The sequence below is a fragment of the Stegostoma tigrinum genome, chromosome 22, assembly GCF_030684315.1.
Source record: "Stegostoma tigrinum isolate sSteTig4 chromosome 22, sSteTig4.hap1, whole genome shotgun sequence".
In the NCBI taxonomy this organism is placed as follows: Eukaryota; Metazoa; Chordata; class Chondrichthyes; order Orectolobiformes; family Stegostomatidae; genus Stegostoma; species Stegostoma tigrinum.
The window spans coordinates 33,908,393-33,928,134 of NC_081375.1; the positions used below are offsets into that span (position 1 = coordinate 33,908,393).

The window sequence follows — 19,742 nt, forward strand, 5'->3', positions numbered from 1 at the left end:
GACAGAGCAATAAATAACATTTGCAAATTCAGCCTTTCTGCATTAAATCTGTATTTGCATTCAATTCTGTAACTGCGCACATGAAAAGAAACAATGGAGAATGTTGATGAATGCTGACAGCTCACTGTCAAAAACCCTGGAAATGCCAGACCATTATATATTGTGTGTTAGTGATAATGGGAACTGCAGATGCTGGAGAATCCAAGATAATAAAATGTGAGGCTGGATGAACACAGCAGGCCAAGCAGCATCCCAGGAGCACAAAAGCTGACATTTCGAGCCTACACCCTTCATCAGACCCTCTGATGAAGGGTCTAGGCCCGAAACGTTAGCTTTTGTGCTCCTGGGATGCTGCTTGGCCTGCTGTGTTCATCCAGCCTCACATTTTAATATATTGTGTGTTTTGGCTTTAACATTGGAATATCAAAAAGAAGCCACATTTGTTGAGTTAAATAGTTCCTTTAACTTGTATAAGGTGCCAGCATGCAAAGTGAAATATGTACCATTGTACCAAAGCATAGTTCATCATCACAGCTTTAAAGTAATTACACGAGTTGCAGTTAAATAAACTAGATGGGATTTTAAGTCTAGAACGCCAGATTGCACAACATAAAAATCCAAATATTTTTAAATCAAAATCTTGCTTGTTTAGGCTTTTTTGAATTGCTTATAGTCACATGTCCCTTTCATTTTGGTCCACAACTGCAAGAATTAATTCAGAATTCAACAGCCTCTGGAAATCCAGGACATGCATGCACACAAATATGCTAACTGGATGTTCTACACACTTCAGATTGCCTTATCATGTGCGGCAAATGTTCTAGTGCTTAAAAGAAACATATTGTCATTCTGTCAGAGTCACTGGAACAAAATCTTGGAATGCCCTCCCTAACAGCATTCTGGGGCACCTGCACCAAATGAATAATAGTAGTTCACCACCACTTTCTCAAAGACAACTAGGGATGGGCAATAAATGCTGACCCAACCAGTGACATCCACATAATGAGTGAGTGAATTAGAAATAAAACAGTAGAGATAGGGAATAAGTATGGAATACAGGGTTACACGCTGAACTGAATTACTGTCTTGACAGTTGAGTTACACTATTGCTGTTGCAATGCATTGCAACAAAGCTTTTTAATGATGCATCTTATCTTGTTCTGTTCCACATTCTGGTGATAAAGGAAGAAGTGTCACATTAACTTACATTGATCAATGTGAACAATTGGGTGAATAGCTCTTCTGAATGATTTCATTTGAAAATTTCCAAGCAATCGTTCTCAATGTCTGGATATTGTAGAAAACTGGCTGGAGAAAATTCTGCAGTGTCCTATGATTGACATAACTGACTCAAAATAACTAAAATTATCTTCTTTTTGTGACTGGCATGACTCCAACCAGTGTGTTTTCCTTGATCCTCATTGCTGATTTGAAGCTTGCCAGGGTTTCTTGACGCCAATTTCAGTCAAATCTTACCTTAAGTAGTCAGAATTAAAGGGCAATTACTCACCGATGCTCCTCACTTCTGGAATTCAACTGTTCTATCAATGGATCAACCAAGTCAGTATTGAGGTCTGGGGCTATGCATGTACTCCTGGAAGAATGCAAACTCACCACTGGTGAGTAGGTTCTTGCTGAGTAAGTGCCAAGTGGCTCTGTCAATAACACCTACCGTCATTTTACTGATGATTGAAATTTGATTGCTGGGGTGGCAATTGGCTACAACCTATCTGTACTATTTTATTTTGGGGAGAGGCCATACCTGGGCAATTTTTCATTCTGTTGAGTTGACAATGTCACAGCTCTGCTGGAGTAACTTGATGAGGCATTTGGTCAGCTGAGGAACACATGTGATCAGTACCATTAGAGTGTTGCCAAAGTTAAGGAGAGAGGCAGAATTATCCAGGAGTTCATAGAATCTATAGTCATTTGTTGTTTTCTCCATGGCTACTCCTGGGCCAGTTAGAACTGTTTTGCTGACTTACCAATTGGCATCCTTTTTTCCTGTAGTCAAAGATTGTTGCAAACATGACGAGAACCCTCCTCTTTTCAGCAAAAATTGACGATCAGACCATATAATGTTTCAATTTATCCATTATCTGTGTGTGGAACAATCACATCACCACATATCCAGACTTGTACACCTACAACCAATGGAATTTCTGTGCAGCAGCATGTCTGCACTATAATAAACAAGATCAGTTTTTGTTCTGGTTACAGTTTGCTGAAGATTTTCATTTTCTGTCTCCACTATGAAGTCACCTGATTATTTGGTGCATTTCCCCTACCCTGCTCCAGTGATGGCTTGAGCCCCTAAACAAGTCCACCTATCTCGCAATGTCAGCAGTAAGAAAACACATGCCTTGGACAAGTCACTTGACCTTAATGCTGTCTTGAATGCCCAACAATTTTGTAATGATCCGGTTGTGCACTAACTGCAATGTGGAGAGCTAAGGAATGCAGTTGGGTTTGGGATGTAGTTTCTGACACATCACAGAATAAAGCTTTCCAACAGAGAATGTTTTTCAGGCTTTGCAAGACCTAAAACAGAGCAAAGTCACCACAACTAAATAACTATCAGAGTAGAATTCAAAAACCTAAATTGTGCTACTTACTGGAATTGCGTCTTTTACTTGAAAAGTTGGAAGAATAACTCATTTTTGCATCCTAAAAATTGAAAAGAGAAAGCCTGGCTACTAGGCAACTGGAGATTATTCAAAATTGGTTTCTGTCCATATTCAAAATGACCTGAATGCCGCATTGCCACAAATCCCTTTCAAGGGTTACAAGATTGAGAGAAAACTCATCATTCATTTACATGAACCTTCTCTGCAAAGAGAGTTTGGCCAGCAGCGTGCGGAGTTTTCTTGGTCATTCCAGCTGCCGGTGCCCAGCAGCTTCTCACACTAAAAACGTTTCCACTCCCATCATTTTCTTTGAATACCAAGTCCAACACATCAGTAGTAGATGCTAGAATAGTACCATATCAGGTTTGCTGGGATGTGATCTCATGGGTCAAGAAGCCTTTACAAAATTGTCCTGAAATGTCCATGCAGAAACTACCCAAAATAAAATCCTGCAACAGTGACACCTCAAAATGATGATACATGGAGGATTACAACTTTGCCATCATTGTGTCAAATTCCAAACATTTGAAAAATTTCATCTAAAATGTATCAACTTTTGAAGAAAACTACTTTAACCGGAAATCAAGAAATCTTATTACATTAGCCTACAAAATTAACAAGTCACCCAGCAATTCGTGTCTCAATTTTTGTGTAACAGATCTTCGCTCAGGCTTGCCTTTATGGTTAGAACTCCCTGTGCTTAAAGACAGCGCAGTATTTCAAAGCAAAAACATTAAACAGGTTTGTAAAAATCGGTTCACAATAGGAAATTCCTGCCACAATCATCCCCACTTCGTTTGAAGTTAAGAGTTTGATTTAGAATTACAGGTATTTCTGGCTGCTAAACAGCATGCATATACATTCGAGTTCTTCTATATGCATGAGCTGGATCAGAAATGTGCTTACCGTTGTCCTATTGTGATACCTTAAACACACTTTTCTACGTATGAAACTGGTTGTGCAAGTGTAATCAAATGTCACAAAATACTCATACATGGCGTGAACAACTGTTGTTATCAAGCCCAAGGAGAGAACAAGAGACAAGAAAGAGAGAGAAGTTAAAAGAGAAAGTTTCAGAACTTTGCGGTTAGACAGTGTAACTTAATATGTAGTGGACAACTGGAATTCCAGGCAGAGAACACATGCTTCCTACCACAACACCCTCCAAGTGAAATGCCTTCCTCACAGGCTGTTCAATATCTGCCTCAAATTTTGAAAATATTTGGCTTTCATTCACATGCCCCTGAGAAACCGGAGATGTTTTTCTGAAAACACATTCTGTTCTTACGTGGTTTAAAAATGCTATTTTTTTCCTGTAACCATGGAGAATATGCAACTAGCAGCCAGTGATGATTAATATACTTTGTGATATTGTACTATACATCAGTCACAGTAAAAATCATGAGACTGAAGTTCAATAAAAGAAAACACAAAAGTCTACAGTTGGATCTACCCAGAATAATTGTAGGAAAATCAATGTACAAAATAGGCAGGGACACAGCTTTTCTCCAAGTGCATGAGAATATTGCTATCCCTATATTGTACCTTCGTATATTAGCTATAGGCATTAAGTGCAGTTACACTGGAAGACATATTTTCCATTGTGGAATGAAATGATTTGGGAGGAGTGGGTGGTCAGGCTGCAGAAATGGCTTCAGTAATGAATTCGGGTAACTGTTAGAGATGCATCCTGAATCCTTGAAGATTTCAACATGTATTACCATACATACTCATGTAAAGTCAAAATTTTTAGACTGTTTTCAAAAGGTTAAATTTATGGGGTTGACTATTACATGGATCTACTCTTGAGGGGCTGAAATTCATGCTGCAGTCCAAAGTACCATATCATAGGCAGAAGCTCAATTGATCTCTAAATGAATAAAGAAAAAAGAACAATGAATTACAGTAATTACCAGACAAAGACAAGAGAAACAAAAATAAATTAGGAAGATTTTATTTATATATACAAGAACAGCGAAGTAGAGCTATAATATGGTTTTAAATTAGTTACCTAGAACATCTTAAATTAAAACATGACAAATACAAAAGTTCATTAAATTCCTGCCAAATCACACTGTTGAACAGCTTCAGCGTCGAATAAAGCTTCATAGTCATCAGGATGAACATAGAACATAGAACATAGAACAGTACAGCACAGAACAGGCCCTTCAGCCCACAATGTTGTGCCGACATTGTATGGATCCTCTTCACCTTTGTTGTCTGTAGTTAGAGATTCACAATTCGATTTTTTTGGCATGTTGAAAGTAACAGATATTTGATCCATGTTTTCGATGCACGATAGCTTGTAGCCTACCTTCTGCTGACTTCTGATTACGAACTGGTGAAACTGCAATATCTTATCTTCAAGTTCAGCAGGCGGTTTTTGTGCAATCTTAGTACTTCAGCAGAGAACTAAATCATGACTCCTCATGAACCTTGTGCATGATCCAGCAATTGCCTTAAAATCCAAAATTCAATCCGTCTTTGATTTGTTTCACGCATGGATTTGGATGCTTTGCAGCTAACATTTTCCATTTTGATCATTTTCAATTACCCACTCAGCAACTTTTTTCTCCAGTTGTGGGCATTTGTTAGGTTTACCTATGTTGACACACATTAGTTTTGATAGTCGCTGAAGTTGGTTTGATATATCTTTCTCCCAAGTTTCTCCAAAACACAAAATTCTCTTGCTGCTGCAGTTATTTTTCTTCACTGAAACTTCAATAACATTCAGTTTAAACACTGCTGCACATGTTTTGCTTTTTCTGGAGGCATTTTTACACAAAAATGATGAAGAAATTGCAAAATTTAAACTAGACATATGACTGTATTCCATGAGGGATGTGTCTTAAATATCCGCACCAAATTCTTCTTTTTCCCATGCGTTTTCTTTTGTCTACATTTGTTGTTTTTTCCAAACTAATATTTTAGCATTTTTTTTAAAATCAGACATTTAACTCATACAGTCTCACCAAATATTTCCTCTTGTAACATTTATGTACAGAATAATAACTTAACTCACAAGTGTTAACCATGAAAACAAGGGTTGATTTTTACACAAAACATATGGAAAATTCCACACCTTTTGGCCAAAAATAGGGGGTCGACTTTTACACGAGATCGACTTTTACTTGAGTATATATATTGTAACTTAAACGTTGTAGTGCTCATGGTAGATAACACACTTTATTTCAAGTTAAGAAATCCCAAATTTTTACTTCCACGCTGATCCTGCCCATTGGTAAAACTTGTACAACAGTATCATTTTACTTTTAAACATGACATTATTAAATTTAATCCAACAAATTGCAAGAAAATATTGTGTTTGGAAAATATCACTGAACTAAATTAAACATTTACTTCAGTTTATGTACGTGAAAAAATCCAATTTTCCCTTTATGTGTGAACAAAGAATGAAGAATATTTGCTTCAGGAGATATCAAATGAAGTGTACAACAATCAAGAGTGAGCCATATGAAAAGATAGCAAATCTCAAACTTCCAGGTGATTCACCAAAAAATCTTGTGGTGCACTTTAGCCATTTAAGTAGAATATTTCATAAAAGGAACCCAAAATAATCTATTATAATGTGTCCAAGAGGCAACTGATCTTAAAAACTTGTAACAGTTTAGATAATGTTATGGACCAGGCCAAGCCCTGTCAAAACATATTGAGGAGATAGCCTACACACTAACCTTTTTTTCTTATTTTAAAGTCAAGTTCTGGATGCAGTTCGATTGTTCATACCATCAGGCTTGAAGCAAAGCACACTTTATTCATATACTATCATTAAAATACAGACTAAATTTTTTTTAAAAAGAAAAAAAATGGTAGCTTAACTGAAACTATTGGAATGCTGAACAAAATTATATACAAACTAATTAATTGTTCCAATATAGTAATATAGCACAAGTACCCCCTTGACATAGGATAATTCAGTAAAATAGATTCTCTCACATGCAATTCTAGGTGCATGAAGGGAACCCAAGCTTGTAGCTGTAGGGGAGGGAGGGAGAGATGTAATAGCTTTTAGAACCCCAACAGATACTGAAAGTTAAACTAACAAATCCTGGTTCTATAAAAGCTTGTCCCTACCCATTCAGGCTGCTTATATTGTGCCAAAATTTAAAAAAAATCCCAAGGCCTCACAAGCTGTTTACTTCATTGACTTGAAACAGCCCTCTGTCTCAAATTTCTTCATTAAATTAAGGACAAAATGCACATCCTAAAGCCATAGTATCACCATAATAAAAATACTCTTCATATGCAGGATGGCACAATGACATTTACAAAGATGCTGCCTTTTTGCTCACCATTAATTTGCCAGAGAAACAGGAACAGGATAAGAACCATGCCAGGCAGGGAACGAAGGAGGGAAGGGACTGAGACAAAAAGATAAAAGGATTGAACTTTGTATGTGAATGTCCTCAAATAAATTTAGCAAATTGGATCTGGAGATTTCTGTCTTTTTAAGAAGCCACCATAATACCCAATTGTAGACCCAATTACATTTTCAAAGTAAATTTTACAGTTATTAATTATCCTACATTGATACTATTCTTCCAATACAATAATTAAAATGGGTCAAGTAAATTAGTTGTGGTTCAAAACACACATATTGCAACTGAAGATTCAAATAAAACACAATACTGGAGCTTTATCTGACACTAACAAGCCCTTCTAGGCTAGGTACATTGCTATGTTCAGTTGGAATACAAGAAACACTCAGAACGAGTGAACACAAGTTCTGCAACCACATAAAATTAAAAAGATTGGTGATGTCCCTCCCAACAATTTGCAATATTAAAATTTCATGGCATCAGTAGTTTTCCTGTGAGATTCTAATCCTAAAACACAACAGCAGTTATCACAAAGCCAGCAGTTTTGTACAAGTAGCACAGACTATTTGATGTTGACAAAAAGAAAAGAAAAAAAGTTAAAAGACAAATAAATCAGAGATAAAAGGAGGTAAGACACTGAAGGTATTCCTATAGAGCCAAGAGAGATGATTCACGAAGGAAGTATTCGCTGGAGATAATGAATGGTTTAATCAGTGAGGTTTATTGCTGAGATTCTATACTGATAAACTCAAAAAGAACTGGAGCATGCAGAATGGAGGACAAATAGAAAGATCATCAATGCCATCAATCTCCTCAGTTATCTCCTTCAGAATCCTGGAGCATAGTCAATCTGATCTGGGTGGTTTATTCACATCGAGGCTTTTCTTCATTTCCCCAGCACATTCTCTTTAATGATGGCCACTACACTTACCTCAGCCCTTAACTCACTCGAAATTCTACTATGCTACTGGTGCTTTCCACTGTGAAGACTAATGTAGAGTACCTATAGGTAGGTTTATGATGAGAAGGGGAAAGATTAAAAGGAGACGTACAAGGCAAGTTTTTTTTGATAGAGTGTGTGGGAGGTGCATGGAATGTGCTGCTGGGTAAGGTGCCAGAAACAGATACAGTAGCAACATTTAAGGGGCATTTACCCAAGTACATGAACAGACAGGGAACAGAGGGATATAGAACAATACAGCACAGTACAGGCCCTTCAGCCCATGATGTGCCAACCTATTATCCTACTCCAGGATCAAAACTAACCTGCATAGCCTACATTTTTCCTATCATCCATTGAAGCATTAAATGCCCCTATGTATCTAACTCTACTGGCAGTGCATTCCATGCACCTACGACTCTCTATGTAAAGAACCTACCTCTGATATCTCCCCATACTTTCCTCCAATTGCCTTAAAATTATGTCCCCTCGTAATAGTCATTTCTGCCCTGAGAAAAAGTCTAACTATTCACTCTATTTATGCTTCTCATCATCTTGTAAACCTCTATCAAGTCACCTCTCATCCTTCTTTGCTCCAATAAAAGAGAATCCCTAGCTCCCTCAGCCTTTCCTCACAAGACCTGCCCTCTAGTCCAGGCAACATCCTGGTAAATCTCCTCTGCACCCTCTCTAAAGCTTCCACATCCTATGTATAATGAGGTGACTAGAACTGAGCACAATATTCCAAATGTGGTCTAACCAGGGTTTTATAGATCTGCAGCATAACCTCACGGCTCTTAGACTCAATTCCCCTGCCAATGAAAGCCAACACAATACTCCTTCTTGACAATCCTACCAACTTGGGTGGCAACTTTGAGAGATCTATGGACATGGACCCAAAGATCTCTCTGTTCCTCCACACTGCCAAGAATCCTGCCATTAATCCTGTATTCAAATTTGTCCTTCCAAAATGAATCACTTCACACATTTCTGGGTTGAATTCCATCTGCCACTTCTTTGCCCAGCTCTGCATCCTGTCAATGTCATGTTGCAACCTACAACAGCCCTCCTCACTGTCCACAACTCCACCAACCTTTGTGTCATTGGCAAACTTACTAACCCCTTCCACTTCCTCATCCAAGTCTTTATAAAAGATCACAAAGAGCAGAGGTCCCAGAACAGATCCCTGTGGAACAACCTGGAGCTCAGTGACCAGTGGTGAATACTTTCCATCTACTACCACCCTCTGTCTTCTATTAGACAGCCAAATTTCAACAAATACCATGCCTCCTTACTTTCAGAAAGAAAGTATGGGGAACCTTATCAAATGCCTTTTTAAAATCCATATACACCATATCCATTGCTCTACCTTCATCATGGACCATGATAAGGCAGTGGGATTATTTTAGAATGGTATCATGGATGCCATGGGCATAGTGGGCCAAAGGGCCTATATTGCTCAATGTTCTATTCAGATCATCCACCATTTATTTGTTCCCTAGTACTACTTATCCAGCCTCATTTTCTAATGGTCCAATGTCCACCATTGCCCCTCTCTTACCTTTAATGTATGTAAAAAGGTAAACATGCAATCTTCTTTTATATTATTAGCTAGCTTACCCTCATATTTCACTTCTCCCCATTTATTGTTAATTTTAGTTGTCATCTGTTAGTCTTTAAAAGTCTTCCCAATTCTCTAGCTTCACACTAATTTTCACCATGTTGTAAGCTTTCTCTTTTGCTTTAATGCTGTCCCAAACGTCCCTCGTGAGCCATGGTTGTCTCATCCCAACCTTCCAGCCTCTGTATTAATTCTTCTTTCCAAGGATGAATTTCTGTTGTGCCTCCCAAACTACCCCCCAGAAACTCCTGCCATAGTTGCTCCACCATCTTCCCTGCTAGGCTCCCCTTCTAATCAACTCTGGCCAGCCCCTCCCTCATGTCTTTGAGGTTCCTTTAATCAATTATAATACCACTCCATCTGATTCCAGCTCAAACTACAGGGTGAATTCTAGTCCTTGAATTTCTGGATTGTGGAGATTGAAGATATTACTCCAATGCTGTCTGGCTTGATGGCAGGGCATTGCGTGCATGTGGATCTGAATGGCCTACTATTTTAATTAACACTTTTGGGACTGATTCATTTTGGCTGCCTCATAAATAAAATGAGGATTTAACTCAAAATAAATTGGTACATTTTAACAGCTATGCAATTTACTAAAATGTTTTGACTTCAGATCAACTTGCTATTTAATGGATGTTATAGATTTTTTGGAAGACATTTCAATTATTTGAAATCAGATTTTTTTTAAAAAAGTCATTAATGTAGTGGGAGTGCGATGATCTGCCTTCTTGACTTACTGCAAGCCCACTCAAGCATAGGTCCAGATGGAGTTACAGTCCTTCGACTAGTAACAGGAGAAGAGTTATATTTCCATATCAGGTTGGTGAATAGTTTGATGCAGATCTTGCAACTGCTGAAGTTTCCATGTACCTGTTGCCCTTGGCCTTCTAAATAATAGAAGTTGTGAATTTGTTGAATGAGGAGTCTTGATGGATTTCTGCTGCACACCTTATTTTTAAACACTGTAAAAGTAATGCAACTACTTTTTATTCCTCTTATGTATCCAAGATGTATGCCTAGGTGCTTGTACCCAGGATGGTACTGCAAGAGGCAGATGTTGTGAAAAGCTTTTCACTGTACTTCTACAATGCAGTACATGTGACAATAAAAGGATATTCTGATTCAGTGAACATTCCCACTCTGAACTCATGAAGTAGCTGAAGATATTCTGGCTGAGGATATTATCCTAACAATCTCTTGCAAAGACAGACTGAAACGGAGATGATTAATCTCCAACAAATGCAATCATCTTCCTTTGTGTGAAGCATGACTTCAGTCAACAGAGAGTCTCCCTCTCAAACTGCAGGTCGAATTCTGGTCCTTAGCCTGGTTCCAATTCATTCCAGTTTTGCTAGGGCCTCCTGATTTCACACTAAGTCACACATGACCTTGCCATCAAGGGCTGTCACTCTCATGTCATCCTACAGAGTTTGTGCTAGATATTATTCAAAAAAGTATTCATATCATAAATCCATTTCCAGCTGTGTAAGCAAAACTGCACAAGGCTCTAGCCAAAAGAATGTAAGAAGAAGCATTATGAACATAGAAGGTAGAACAAGCAAATAAACAAAATTTCATTTTACATCAGTTACTAAAAATTGTGCTGGTTCAATGTAGGTTAAGGATTAGAAGTTTATCTCCTATTTAATTACTTCTAGCTTTTGGGTGCAAGGAGTTGGGAGGGCCTGGAGGGCATGAATCATGACTTCTTTCTCTCTCTATGGTTCAAATGAGGTAGGTAGCTAATCCATTTGGCATACCTACCTTATCAATAGAATATGATCAAGCTGGTCCCAAGCTATTTCCTACATCAGCATACTGATGGTAGTGTCTGCTCTCACCATGAGGGAGAGATCGTCTTTGTTCAGATACCAACTGCTGAAATTGACCCACAAATTCTTAAAGGCATCTTGCACTTTTAAAAAGGCACCTGCATTAAATTCTAATGTAATTTAGAAGATGAAAAACTAAACTGCAGTGCAGAGGCAGATCCTAAATGTGATGGATTTGGCACTTGTGGTATTAATGGTGGAGCTTTGCAGGGGTTCTGGGGGTAGGGCGTGGGCTCAAGGCTCATTCTCCGAAGTGAATAGCAGCATGTGGTCAGGAAAGTCACTCACCACAATCTATTCCAAAGGGCCCAGGAACAGTGCCACAAAAGCTCTAATGACCTCATGTAGATGATCAACATCTCTTACACTGTCATCATTCACAAATTAATCATCCCTGGATCTCAGGGCTCACGTTATACTGAAAAACTTTATTTCACAATCAGAACTACCAATTCCATAAGGCTTATATTTACTTCTCATTGCTTTAATGCATTGCCATAGCTGAAAACCTGAATGTATCAAAGCACAATGCAACAATGACAACAATTTTGTCCTTCTGTGAGGCAGGATTGTACATGTTGGGTGACAGCAGAACAAAACTGGCAGGGACCAAGGACCCTCACATCTCTGAGGATCCATGGAATTAGAAGTTCTCAGCATCACAGGTTTAACTGTACAGCCTATGCCATGAAGGCTTGCTGAGGATGAGGACTTGGTTATCCCTTGTGCCCTTTCTCACCTCTCAGTTCACCATCAGTCTATTATCTGGCATGGTGATCAAGCTGAGTGCATATAACTGAAGGAATGTCAGGTAACAAAAGTTATTCTTCTTTTGGGCACTGAAGTTTTAAAAAGTGTGAAGTTCACTTTAGGAAAAATGACTTTCAAAATAAACCAGCTTAAAGTTAAGGTTAATTTCAGGGTACACAGGCTCAAGTTGAGGCCATATCGTCCGGTACGAGGTGCAATGATTGGCACATTCACAGGCAGATGTCTACACAGATGTACACAATGTGATTTCACCAAAGCTAACTTAAATGAAGGGTTATGGGAACAATCGTTGACTCCACACCTTTCTGTACAAACAACAATGACACCATTGGTGGATAACTCAAAGAACGAAGAAAGTTCAATACAGTAGCAGCAGGCTAGCAATTGATGGTCTCTGGTGCAACTATTACAGCAGTCAATAATATGAAGTGTGGGTTTTCTCACTGACCAAGACAGCGTGCAGTATTTTATGAAATACACGAGCTATCTTCTACAAGACATTGCATTACCTATACATTATAGCCCAATCACCTAGAGTTGGGGTCTCCAACCTTTTTAAGGTGTTAAAGGTGTTTTAAGGTATGTTAAACCTTTTTAAAGACACAAGTTCACTTTCTGAATTCATGTCCAACTCAGGATCCACTCCAAAGTAAATCTAGAACAAAGTTTATTTTTAGTGCTGTATAAATCTAAAACCAAGCACATATTATTATTGAGCTTGTCGTCGACTCACCCTGTCTCAGTGTGACATCTATGACTACACATTACCTACCTGTGCCTTGAAAGCATGTTGTAGCTTAAGCCTGCTAGTCACATACAGCGATAACAGGCATATTCAAGGCCTGTGGGATGGGTATGATATTTGGAGATCATTGCGTTCATCTGGTGGATGAATGTCTCACAAGTATGTGAAGTCAAAACCAAAAGCTTTCACTTCAAAAGGACAGATACCTGAAAATTTGGACAGAAAGTGTTGTTTTCCTTGGAGCACAGGAGATTGAGGGAGGGCAGGATTGAGATGTATAAAATTATGAGGCCAATAGACATTGTAGAGGAATCAATGATCAGGAGGCTTGGAGTAAAGTAAAGGCAAGAGCTTTAGAAGGGATGTCAGAAATATTTTTTCCACACCCCGGGGGTGTGGACAATCTGGAACTCACCGTCTAGAAGAGTCGTAGAGGCAGAAACCATCGTAACAGTTCGGTAGTATTTAAGATGTGCACATGATGCTGAGTGCTGAAAATTAGGATTTGAAAAGGTAAGTGCAGGTGGTTCTCCTATAAACGTGATAATTGTGCTCATGTGACCTTACGCTACAGAAAAGCGCAATATAGGGAAATTGACCTGCACTGGAGAATGTTTGCATTATCCAAATGGTGTCTGGTATTCAATCATGTTACAACTAATTCACATTAATGAAACATGTTATAGCAGAATTACCTCTGGCTGTTTTTGACAGGCACACATGCAATGGGCTAAAAGTTTTTTTTGTGTCAATGGCGTCTCCAACTTAATGATATTGGCAGATATTTTTCCCATGTTTACAACTTCCCCCCCCGCCCCAAAATAAAATCAATTCCATGATCTGACGTTCAGCTCAATATAAACATTGCATAGTAATTATCTGTATTATCGAGTCCACTGCTTTGCAAGTCAAATACCTTATGGGATTTGGTAATCAACCCCCTAACGTACACAGGAAAGAATAGATTCAAGACAAACAATGATTTGTTTCATCATGCTGAATTCTTGAATTGTCCTGCTAACTTCCTCAGGTGTGCACTGGACATTTTCTGAGTGGAACAGTTTTTCTTGGTCTTTGACACTTCTCTAGTATTTTTCCAGACTCCAGGAAATGATGCAGCACTTTCTTAGAAAAAAATTGAGGACCACAGACATTCACAGCACTGATCACAGGTATCAAGTCCCTGTCCTATCCTTGCAGTTCACAGTTCAGCTTGACGTTATTTTAGTGAGAAATCCAAATCAAGCAACACTCGTTGTTGGATTGTTCACTGCATATTTCACTTCTTAATTTAAGAAAAAAGTGACAATTTTAGGCATCACATCTAAAAATATTTGCCGCACCTTCCCTCAACTTAGCAACTTCACATTCACTTGGAGGATTATGCCAGTCAACAACAATATACATCCATGATGACAGACTGCACACTGCAGAATGAATTTACACCAAATCCATGATAACTGTGTAAAGCTAAATCTGGCCATGTTGCACATTCACTAAGGCATTATTTGAATGTACATAGATAGTATCCACATACATTCCTGGACACATTTAAGGGAAAAGGTTTTATTTAGAGAGAGAAGAAACTGGACAGAGTATCCTGCATGGATTCTAGACCAGAAAGGTATGTACCTTCAATACAGTTACATTACATCATTGAATATAAAAGGCATCCACCTGACCTTCAGTCACACTGCATTTTCAGTGGAGCCAGTGCAGTATGTTGGTCAGAGCAGGTTTGGGAGGGGTGGTGGGGAGAAAAGGATGCTGAGTTGCCTCCTCCTGCTCCTAGCACTTATGTCTATGAAATGTACAGTAACATTAGTAACAGGATGGAGACCATGTGTCTTAGTGTGTTATAATGAAGTGGTGTAAATTGTTTGTGTTTGTTAATAAACTTAAAAGACAACTTTTTCAACAAGAACCTGAATCACTGTGATGTGTTATGTGGATCAACATCAATGAAAAGGCAATCTACATTAGCAGTGATCTGCTTCCTTGAATCATGGCAGTCCATATGGTGAAGGTAGCCTTGCAGTACTATTAGATAGTATATTCCAGGAATTTTACCCAACAATAAAGGAGCAATAATATATATCCATGTTAACTTAGTGTGTGACTTGGATGTCATGTTATTTCCACTCATTCACAACTGTTTCCTCAGTCCTGCCATGTGACAAAACATTTTGATTTTGGAAAGTGCTAATTGAACTTTGCATTGCATCAAATGGTAAATCCTGCAGTGACAGTGCCCCATGATGGGGTAAGATCATGGGGAGCCAATCAAGTTGAGACCTTTGTTTCAAATGCTGTTGAGTGTCTAGACTTGTTTGAGATGCTCTCTTCCCAGTTAACGAAGAACACATTCCTTTCTGGCAACGCTGTTAAACTTTGAGGGGAGACCCGAGAAGAGTCAAAGGCCACAGAGTTCCCGGCCTGTGACCTGCTCCTGTAGCAATTATGTAGATATTCAGACATTGTTGGAATTAAAAAACGTTTGATACGAATGGACTTTGTTTGATGATGCTTGATTTCCAATTGAAGTAAAACATATATTCGTATGGTATTTTTATTAAGATGAAGAATTTTAGGCTCCTGTTTTATTATCGTGCACAAAAAGGGAAATGAAACAATGAGCTAAATTTCAATATTGAAATCAATGGATGGTGTGCCTATTAAACATCCATTTCAATTTTTTTTAAAAAATAAAGACAGTGAAGTAGTAGACAGGAAACATACTTTCAACGCATGATTACTAAAAAGTCTTGCTCCTTAAATTTTCTTTTGCCATGAAAGCAATTCCTCTTCCCTGGGAAGAGTGCTATGATGCCAGAAATCACCCTCAACTCACTGTAGTGTCATTCTTTTACGGGAGTGATTAGCAACAAGCTCTTCAACTATGGATGAGATCACAGCTCAGAGATTTACTTTCCAGTTTGAGATAGAGGTAGATAACAAATCAGAAATGGGAAGTGTGGTACTCTGAGCCACCCCTGTATTTTCCTAGCTGAGGAACGCTGGTGCCAAATGTGAGGTTTACTATTTTCAGTTCATAGAACAGCTGGATTACATAAAAGTTGGGTTTAAGATTAACTTGACACATATCCAAGCCGTATATGCAATGGAAAGACATACCATGGTTTTTCATACATCAATGATTAAATTCTGTAAGTGCTTGTTGAATAATAGGAAGACCCTTTCAATTGTATCCTGAATTCCTGGGATAGGTTTAAACAGATAAAGAAATATTGCATCAAGTCTAACTCACATGTAGGTAAAACTCTTTAGGGGAAACTATTTATGGGATAAAAGAGGACTTGTCTGATCAAGTTCATCTCAACAGCTTGTTGTGTTAAAAGACAGCAGATAATTCAGAGTGTGTACGATTAGGAGTCTGCAATAGTCAATGAGTTTGGAAAATGTCAAACTATAGGTATTAATAGTGTCTGGTCTCAAGAGACTTCATTTTAGCCTTGTTGAAGGCTCCACATTTTGACATGCAATATCTTAAGCACAATTATAAATTATTGAGATAATTATTTCAAATAGGTGGAAACGTGAGGTCCTTTTTGTAACAGAAATGCAACTTTGTCACAACAGCCTGTTGAATGCTGCCAGTACATATATCATACATTTTTCATCCTATACTCCGTAAAACTGGAAACCAGACAAGATGAGGAATTTTGGTGTATGGGATAAAACCTTCTGGCCTTATATTTGTAGCTGGCTGCCAAAGAAATCATAATTGCCTGATGTCTTTCTGGCAAACAATTAAGAATATCAGAGCCAATAGGTTTCTTGGAATACCTTTAAAGTTACACTGGGAAAATAAGTTTGACATGCTGCAAAATAACTTTTAATTTGATATACTCGAGTGGAACAAAAATCTTTATTTATAGATACAAATGTCCCTGTGTGATTTTAAGGTACATGGTTTGTGACAGAACCTAAAAATAGTGCAAGGTGACAAAATTTACATTAAGAAAATAGTGACCTTGAAGTTTTACTGAAAAATTTAACAAGATATCTATTAAAAATCAGGACTTTGATTCACTCAATTGCAAAAATGCAGGAAGGTTTCTTTATGGAGGGTGGGGGGAGGGGTTGCAGGGGAGATGGTAGAGAGTGCCTAAAACAGTAATGCATTGGAACAACATAAACCAAAGGAGACTCAAAAGAAAACTCTCTCTCAATTGATGATAATACCTTGGGAATATCCAATTGAATATATCTAAAAGGTGAAGCAGCATGCACAATAAATTTAGATAATTATCAAACTGACGTTACCGAGCCAAGAAATCCAGACATGCTTCAGATTTATGTTGCAAGTGTACAGAATGTGCTAAATAAAAAAAAACACAGCATCTAAAAAAGTTGTATAGGTAGTGCCCACTTGAAGTGTTTTTAAAAGAAAAATGTAGTAACTTTTACCAGAGACAGATGCGTAGTCAGTCAGCCTTATTCCAAAGAGCTGATTAAAATAAGAGAAACAGAAAGTGGGGAATGTGTTTCATGTTATGTACGCATATCCAGAAACACTGTCTGGAATGCATTAAATGTTTATATTAAGAGAAAAACCTGATGTTACTGCACAAGCAGGGTACAGCTCCGATCCTGTCTGAGCAACTAGAAAAAAAAACAAAGTTGACAGAAAAGCAGAAAATGCACTGCCTTAAGAAAGCAAAGTAGAACAAATCTGTCAAACTCTACCAATGAGAGCTTTTTGCTAATAATACCAAAATGACATCTTGCTTCCTTTATTTACTTAACAAAACAAATTTACAACCATGGAAATATACATTTTGGCTCAGATCAATGTCCTGCTATACAGCTGCTGCATAGTTGTTTAAAAAAGCTTCTTGCTCAAACTGGAATGGGCATGGTAATGTTGACAGACTTTACAATTAGTCATCAAACACCAAACGGAAAACTGATATGAATGTTTAGTCATTACCTATTTTAGTTAACATTTTACAGAGCTTTTTGTCTATTCATTGCATATTGTAGAAATAAATTACTTTTAAACTTACGTTTATGGATCCCACAATAATGAGCTCACTTTTTAATTATTTTCAAAGTTACAAACCAAGAAGAAACTTCCTGTTACTCATTTATATTTCCAGAAAAACTGACCAAAGCTCACATGATGGTTTTAAAGTAGATCATCTCCCCTATCAAAATATCCAGTACATGAAGATCAAAGATTTTTGGAAAGACTCACCTGCAAAAGATGATTTCTTCATGACTAGCTCTTACTTGCATAGAAAGAGCACTCTGTAGGAGCAGGTTAGTTTTCAATAGTCCACAGTTTTCAATAATTGAAAAATATCTAATGGTTCAGAGAGCTGCCCTGGTTTCACAGACTTTCATTCAAAGAGCCAGTGACTTGAGCTTCCTTGCACACACAGTCCAACTGCTCATGAAACACTCCCATTAATTAGTACACACCTTTCCTAATCAGATGAACTTAGACATCTTTGGCTTTGCCCAACCAAGCAAAATAAAACAGGGAAATCACAGAATTGATTTGTTCGTCAGCATGAATTTCTTTTAACTCTTAGTAGTTGTTAGAAATTTAACAACACAAGTTGAAAGATCTATATGTTTATTTCCACATCATTTTAAGCACTTCAAAAAGAAATTCAACATTTAATTGTGTGTAAAAAAAATCACCCTCCCTTGTCTGCCCACATGGTGCAGCTCATTGAGTATAGTTAAATAGACTATAGAAAAAATTCACTGTTCAAAGTTCACTTCAGCTCCCATTTGAAGCTTCAAACCAATAATATAAACTATTTCACATTCAAATGCCAAGTATTTGGAAAATAGAGGTCAGTTAACTAGACAGTTGGTTTACAACAGAGGGTAATACCAACAGCATGCATTCATTCCCACATTGGCTGAGTTACTGTGAAGATCTCTCTTTCTCAATCTTCCCCATTTGCCTGAAGTGTGGTGACCCTCAGGTTAAACCACCACCAGTTATCACTCCCCTTAGAAGGCAGGCATCTGGGCCAGTGATAACTTTGTCTATCTGTTATTGGAAAATATTCCACTCAAAGTTTGCACTACATGTTTCTCATTAATCAATATAAGACGCTCACTCTTCAGGTCAATCTAAATTTTAGGAGAAATGATATCTGAAATCTCCTATTTGTGACATTATGTAATGTTACTTTAGCATCAGAACAGGAAGAGGCCATTCAGCCACTCAAGCCTGCTCTATCAGCCAATAATGGCTGATATATGGCCCTAACTCCATTAGTCTGCCTTGGGCTCATATCCCATAAGGCCATAAGACATGGGAGTGGAAGTAAGGCCATTCGGCCAATCAAGTCCACTCTGCCATTTAAATCATGGCTGATGGGCATTTCAACACCACTTCCCTGCATTCTCCTCATAGCCCTTGATTCCTTTTGTGATCAAGAATTTGTCGATCTCTGCCTTGAAGGCATCCAACTTCCCGGCCTCCACTGCACTCTGAGGCAATGAATTCCACAAGCCCACCACTCTCTGGCTGAAGAAATATCGTCTCATTTCAGTTTTAAATTTACCCCCTCTAATTTTAAGGCTGTGCCCACGGGTCCGGGTCTCCCTGCCCAACGGAAACAACTTCCTAGCATCCACCCCTTCTAAACCATACATTCTCTTGTAAGTTTCTATTAGATCTCCCCTCAACCTTCTAAACTCTGATGAGTACAATCCCAGGATCCTCAGCCGTTCATCATACGTTAAACCTTCGATTCCAAGGATCATCCATGTGAATCTCTGCTGGACACTCTCCAGGGCTAGTATGTCCTTCCTGAGGTGTGGGGCCCAAAATTGGACACAATTCCCTTGCTTGAGAAAAGTTTGTCTCAGAT

At 38.2% G+C, this 19,742-nt stretch overlaps 1 protein-coding gene across 3 annotated transcripts in view; it reads right to left on the reverse strand.

Moving 5' to 3' along the window:
- LOC125463594 (septin-9-like) overlaps nt 1–18,311 on the reverse strand; it is a 258,165-nt gene extending 239,854 nt beyond the window's left edge. The window contains exon 1 of one of the 3 annotated variants that reach the window (XM_048555035.2): nt 18,101–18,311. In XM_048555035.2, coding sequence (XP_048410992.1) covers nt 18,101–18,122 — 22 coding nt within the window. In that variant the 5' untranslated portion in view covers nt 18,123–18,311. Of the gene's footprint in view, nt 1–13,294; nt 13,350–18,100 lie in introns of those variants that run through there. The other 2 variants (XM_048555034.2, XM_048555038.2) reach the window with 2 other exon arrangements.
- Nucleotides 18,312–19,742: the final 1,431 nt, after the last annotated feature.